Genomic DNA, 5,627 nt, shown 5'->3' with positions numbered 1-5,627 from the left:
GACCACGGCCCTTTTGAAATTCATGCAAGAGTTCGTCCACAACAAGGCGCAGCGCCCTCCACCCCTTCCTCCCTTTCTTCCTCTTGCGTGGCTAATGCGAAAAAAGCCATGTCTAATGCACGCTTTCCCGGATCATGGTGCGAGTAGGTCACAAGCACCTCGCCATCCTCTTCCAAACACGTCTTGCACGTCCACAATAATTTTTTGTGCTCACTTCGATTGAAAATCAGGTCCGCGCACAAGATCACCTGAAACTTGCTCACTCCCCCTCCCTTTTCCTCCTGCAAAGGCGCCAGCAGACTGTTGATCGGCTGGCCCCACACGTATCCGACCGCCCTTAATACGTCGTGCGGTAAGAATGCCTGAGCCACCAGCCTGTCAATGTTCGTTTGCATGGCTGCCACCAGGACGCGGTCCGTGCTGGTGGCATAATCCGAACACACGACCCGCCTCGCCCCGTTTAAGGCAGCCAGAAGGGAAGGAAGCGCGGCCCCTGCTCCCAGCTCCAAGCAATATTTTCCTTGAACAAGGGACGGTCGACTGTCGATCATCTCCCCGAGAACTTTGGCCGCATTCCAGAGCTTGTGGCCCCACAGGGAATGGCGGCATGAAAGCAGACTAATCTCTAGTTCCAGCGGGAGGGCTGTCGGGTCTCTGCGCGTGTACGTGTGTGTGGTGAGCATGGGAGAAGAATCTTCTTCACCACTATTCTCAGCCGAAGAAGGATTTGCTTTGTCGCTCGTGGCAAAGAGGGACAGCAGCCCTTGCTCGAGCTCCCAGTCCTGCTCCTCCTCGTTGTCCTCGACCCCATGTCGGGGCACGCAAAGCTGCACCCCTTCCATCTGCAAAAAATTCTAGCGTAAAGAGATGAGGATAATGTCACTAACGGTCGTAAGGAGCAGATCAAAACTTCCGCAAACGTGCCTGGAGTATACGGCGCGCCCGGGTTTCTTTCTCCGCAGCCTGCCGGGCTGCTACCGCCGCGGTTCCCTCTTTAGGTTCCATACAATACAAAAATGTACTTAAAAATGATTCTCGCTGTCATTTGGGGCGGGAGTGGCGGCTGGTTACGTTGACGGTAAGTGCTGTCTGGCTGCTGCGATAGAAGCCCGTGGGGCCAAAAAAGATGCCCGGAGGAAGGCCTGGCTGCAACTTGCGTAAGCATCAAACCACTTGCCTTATACAGATTCATTCATGTCCCTTGCAAACGGCAATCTGCCCCTCGTTTCCATGCTTGCAATGCCTCCACACTCTCTCCTGCTCCGTTGCAAGGTTTTTAAAGGCCAGCTCGCCCTCAGCGACAGCTTGCTCGCTTTGCCTGCCAAACCGTTGTTGCCCTTGCGCTCGTACACTGACTTGTCTCTCAATCCCATGCCTCTTGCCGCTCCACACTCTCCTTTCCGCCCACACGTTTATAGGAGGCCACTGCGTGGGTGGTGTCCCAGGTGATTGTGAACGAGAACAAGCTTTCGGAGCCGGAAAGGCCGGATTGTCACTATTTTCTTGCCAACGCCACCGCCCGCTCGCCCTATCCTATTGCAACCTGCGGCACCGACGTTACTGCGTTCCATGAAGCGTGGCTGTCCTGGACTGGGAAAAAGGAACATTTGAAACTAGTTGAACGATTGCGCGTCACCATTTTTATTGTTCTAGAACGACATCAGGACATCTGCTTCGTCGGTAAGGCCGGCGACTGCCGCCCGCTGGCAGCCCCTCCCTCCTACCGGCCGTAGGGTGGTATCCCTACCAGCTTACTTTAGCCATGGACGCACAAGGCCTCCAGCAGTTAGAGTTGTTGTGCGATGCCCTCTATAATTCCAGCAGTGAATCGGAACGGCAACAAGCGCAACAGCAGCTTCTTTCCCTGCAATCGTCAGCGGAATATATACCCCAGTGCCAATACATCCTCGACCACTCCCACTCCTCGTACGCCCTCTTTGTGGCCGCCAACGCCCTCACAAAACTTATCACTCAGTACTGGAACAATTTTTCGGTCGCTCAACGTGTGGAAATTAGAAATTACGTCCTCTCTTATCTGGCCAACCAGGGTCACCAAGTGCCAGATTTTGTGACGACGAGCCTCATCCAGCTCGTCTGTCGAATCACCAAGCTAGGCTGGTTCGACGACCCCCAGCACAGGGAGCTTGTGGAAGATGTGGAGAAATTCTTGCATGCAAACGTGGACTACTGCATAGTGGGCCTGCGGATCCTAAACCAAGTGGTGGAGGAGTTTAACCTCCCGACGAGCGGGCGCACCCTCACCCTGCATCGGAAAACGGCTGTGTCTTTCCGAGACCTCTGCCTTTTTCACATATTCCAAATCTGCCTCTCCACCCTCCAGCAAGTCCAACGCCGGCAATTCGCCAACGCTTCCCCCCAACAGGAGGTGAAGATCGCGGAGCAGGCCCTCGCCCTCGCCGTTCGCGCCCTTTCTTTCGACTTCATCGGCACCAACCCGGACGAGTCGGCCGAGGACGTGGGCACCATCCAAGTCCCCAACACGTGGCGACGGCTCGTGCAAAACCCGGAGACGATGAGCCTTTTCCTCGACTTCTACAAGAACACCCAGCCCCCGTCCTCGTCCTCTGCGCTCCAGGCGGTCATCTTGCTCTCCTCCGTGCGCCGTTCTCTCTTCGCCACCGACAAGGACCGAGCCGCCTTCCTGCAGCAGCTGGTCACCGCCATCCGCGAAATCCTCCAGACCGAGCAAGGCCTCAATTTCCAGGAGAACTACCACGAGTTCTGCCGCCTCCTTGGCCGTCTCAAAGCCAACTACCAGCTCTGCGAATTGGTCCGCACGGAGGGCTTCAATGAATGGTGCGACCTTGCAGCTGCCTTTACGGTCAGAAGCTTTCAACAGTGGCAGTGGTTCGGGAACTCGATCCACTACCTGCTGGGCTTGTGGGGACGCTTGATCGCGGCCATTCCATACGTGCCGCAACAGCCCACGGGGTCGGCCTCCGGGGCGAACGGGGGTGGGAAAAACTATCGGGAAAACATGCAGCGCTGCGTCTTGCAGGTAGTGCAGTCCTACATCAAGTGCATGGTCGACTCGGTGGAGGTGGTGGTGCGCTCGGACGGGGGCCTGGAGGACCCACTGGACGACGAGGGCTCCCTGAAAGACCAACTGGAACGCCTCCCCGTCATCTGCCTCTTCCAATACCCCGCCGTCGCCCAGTACCTCATGTCCTTCTTGGACCCCCTTCTGCAAACCTACCGGGAGAAGGTCTTGAAGAACCTTTCCCCCGCCCAGCTGGCGGCGACCGCGCCCGGGGAAACCGCCTCCCAGTTGAAGATCTTGGACGGGCAATTGACCTGGTTGGTCTACGTGGTGGGCGCCATCATCGGTGGCCACACCTCGGAGATCCACGGGACGTCATCCTCCTCCTCCGACTCGGGCGCGGTCAGCCAGGAGAGCATGGACGCGAACTTGGCCTCGCGGTGCCTCCTCCTGGCTCAGGACTTCAATGTCCGGGCGCAGCAAACGGGGGGCCCCGGGCCGTGTTCGCCGCGCTTGGAGCTTGCGCTGGTCTCCTTCTTTCAAAGCTTTCGGAAGATGTACGCGAGCGAGATGCCCCACATGCTCTCCATGTCCCCGGCCTCCCTGTCCGCGGCCATACGGATGGACGCAGGCGGCGGGATGATGAAGCAAAAGGCCTACCAGACTGTGTACGATCTGATGGGACTGGGGGACCAGGTGGGGATCACCAACATCATCGTCACTAAGGTGAGAGCAAGGGAGGGGAGGCCGTGAGGACGCTTGACTTGCCCGCCCCCCCCCGCTGTGTGTCGTGGACTTGTCCCGTTTTCGCCGTGACGCCAGTACTTTCTCGACGGCGAGTTCCTTGTGCACTGGATGCCCACCATATTAAACCTCCTCTTTTTCCTCCCCCCGCCAGGTCGGTAACAACCTGAAATACTGGGGCAAGAACGAGGACGTGGTGTCCCGGACCCTGCAGCTATTCTTGGAGATGACCATGGGCTGTGGAAGTGCCAAGGTCCTCCTCTCCCTTGACCCCATCCAATACCTGCTCCACCACCACACGCCCGAGTACTTCCCTTTCCTCTCCGTCCCGGCCAACAGTCGGCACCGGACGTCCTTCCACACGACCTTGGCGCGGCTCATCCTCTCGGTGGTAGACGAGGGGACCTCGGCCGCCTTCGAGTCCTTCATGGAGCCCATCCTGCGGGTCTTGGGCCGTCTCCAAGAGACCACCGAGATGCGGACCGAGGAGGCGAAGCAGGCGGTGATCGGCGTGTGCCGGGACCTGCGGGGGGTGACGGCCGCCACCCAGAACAGGAAGGCTTACTGTGCCCTCTTCGAGCTCCTCTACCCTCAGTACTTCCCCGTCTTTGTCCGGGCGGCGGAAGTCTGGTTCGACACGCCGGAGGTGACCACGGCCCTTTTGAAATTCATGCAAGAGTTCGTCCACAACAAGGCGCAGCGCCTCATGTTCGACCAGAGCAGTCCGAACGGGATCCTACTCTTCCGGGAGGCAAGCCGCGTCCTGGTCGCCTACGGGACGCGCGTGCTCCAACACCCCTTCCGCGTGGACGTGTACAAGGAGAAGTACAAGGGTATTGCCATCTCTTTGAACGTCTTGACCTGCGCTCTCTCGGGGAATTATGTGAATTTCGGGGTTTTCGCCCTCTACGATGACCCAGCTCTCGACAACGCCTTGGACGTCGTCCTCCGCCTGGCCCTTTCCATCCCATTCCAAGAAATCTTGGCCTTCCCCAAGCTCAGCAAAGCCTACTTCGCCTTCTTCGAAGTGCTCTTCCGGAACCACATCCCCGCCGTCCTCTCCCTCTCCACCCCCGTCTTCCTCCAAGTCATCCAGGCCCAGCACGAAGGCCTCCAGTCCGTCGACCCTCTCCTCTCGGCGCAGTGCGCCTCCACCATCGACTACCTGGCCACTTACTACTACCAAAACAAATCCAAAGACCGCCCGCCCATGCGCGCCCTTCGCAACCACCTGCAGGCGCAGCCCGACGTGATCTTCACCCTCCTGTCCACGCTCTTCAATCAACTCCTCTTCGGCTCTGTCAACCACTGGGCGATCACCCGGCCCGTCCTTTCCCTCATGCTCGCCTCGGAGGAGGATTTCAACGCTTACAAGGAGCACATGATCAGCACCCAGTCCTCCCCTGAAAACCGGACTCGGCTGCGGGAAGAGTTTGCGAGGCTCTGCAACGATTTGCAAAGGAATTTGGAGCCGAGTAACAGGGAGCGGGTGGGGCAGAAATTGACTGTCTTCAGGGTTGCGGTCTCGCAGTTCTTGGCAAGTTAGGAGGGAAAGGAGATGGAGAAGTGGGAAGGGAGAGGAGGCGAGCGCGAGAGGTTTGGCGGTACCCCCTTTCCCAATGGAAGGGGGCGGGGGGAAGACATACAAGGAAATTTTTAGAAAGTCCAGAGGCCAAGCCCGACGTCCTCGACCACCACCAACCGATGCCTGGGATTTCGTGACGATATTTCCATCTGGATTTACTTTTGAAATATTTTGTTACATGACGCGCCCGAGCGCTCGCTATACCTCTTTCTGTACACTGGCGCCCAGCACGGCTCCCTCCATCCCCATGCCCCCTACTTTGTGCCCCCCTGAGATTCAGTCACGGGCACCAGGCTC

General features: G+C 58.2%; 2 protein-coding genes across 2 annotated transcripts; one reads left to right on the top strand and one right to left on the bottom strand.

The window, feature by feature from the left end:
* Positions 1–20: 20 nt before the first annotated feature.
* Positions 21–842, bottom strand: NGA_0496700 (nicotinamide n-methyltransferase; the record flags this gene model as incomplete). The annotated part of the gene is made up of 1 exon (XM_005854034.1): positions 21–842. The coding sequence occupies one exon, from the start codon at positions 840–842 to the stop codon at positions 21–23; it is 822 nt and encodes a 273-aa protein (XP_005854096.1).
* Positions 843–1,414: 572 nt separating this feature from the next.
* NGA_0497000 (uncharacterized protein) lies at positions 1,415–5,465 on the top strand. Its single transcript, XM_005854037.1, has 2 exons — positions 1,415–3,727; positions 3,900–5,465. Exons 1-2 carry the CDS (start codon positions 1,763–1,765, stop codon positions 5,289–5,291), a joined length of 3,357 nt encoding a protein of 1,118 aa, XP_005854099.1. The 5' UTR covers positions 1,415–1,762; the 3' UTR covers positions 5,292–5,465.
* Positions 5,466–5,627: the final 162 nt, after the last annotated feature.

The sequence above is a fragment of the Nannochloropsis gaditana genome (genome assembly GCF_000240725.1).
Source record: "Nannochloropsis gaditana CCMP526 unplaced genomic scaffold scaffold644, whole genome shotgun sequence".
NCBI classification, from domain to species: Eukaryota; class Eustigmatophyceae; order Eustigmatales; family Monodopsidaceae; genus Microchloropsis; species Microchloropsis gaditana.
The sequence above is the reverse complement of the archived record's forward strand: the minus strand, read 5'-3'. Positions and strand labels throughout refer to the sequence as shown.

Bases quoted from the DNA above. Each gene is read 5' to 3' on its own strand.
- NGA_0497000 (XM_005854037.1), top strand. From the start codon at position 1,763: ATGGACGCACAAGGCCTCCAGCAGTTAGAGTTGTTGTGCGATGCCCTC. The intron at 3,728-3,899 runs GTGAGAGCAAGG...TCCCCCCGCCAG, and splicing joins CCAACATCATCGTCACTAAG to GTCGGTAACAACCTGAAATA.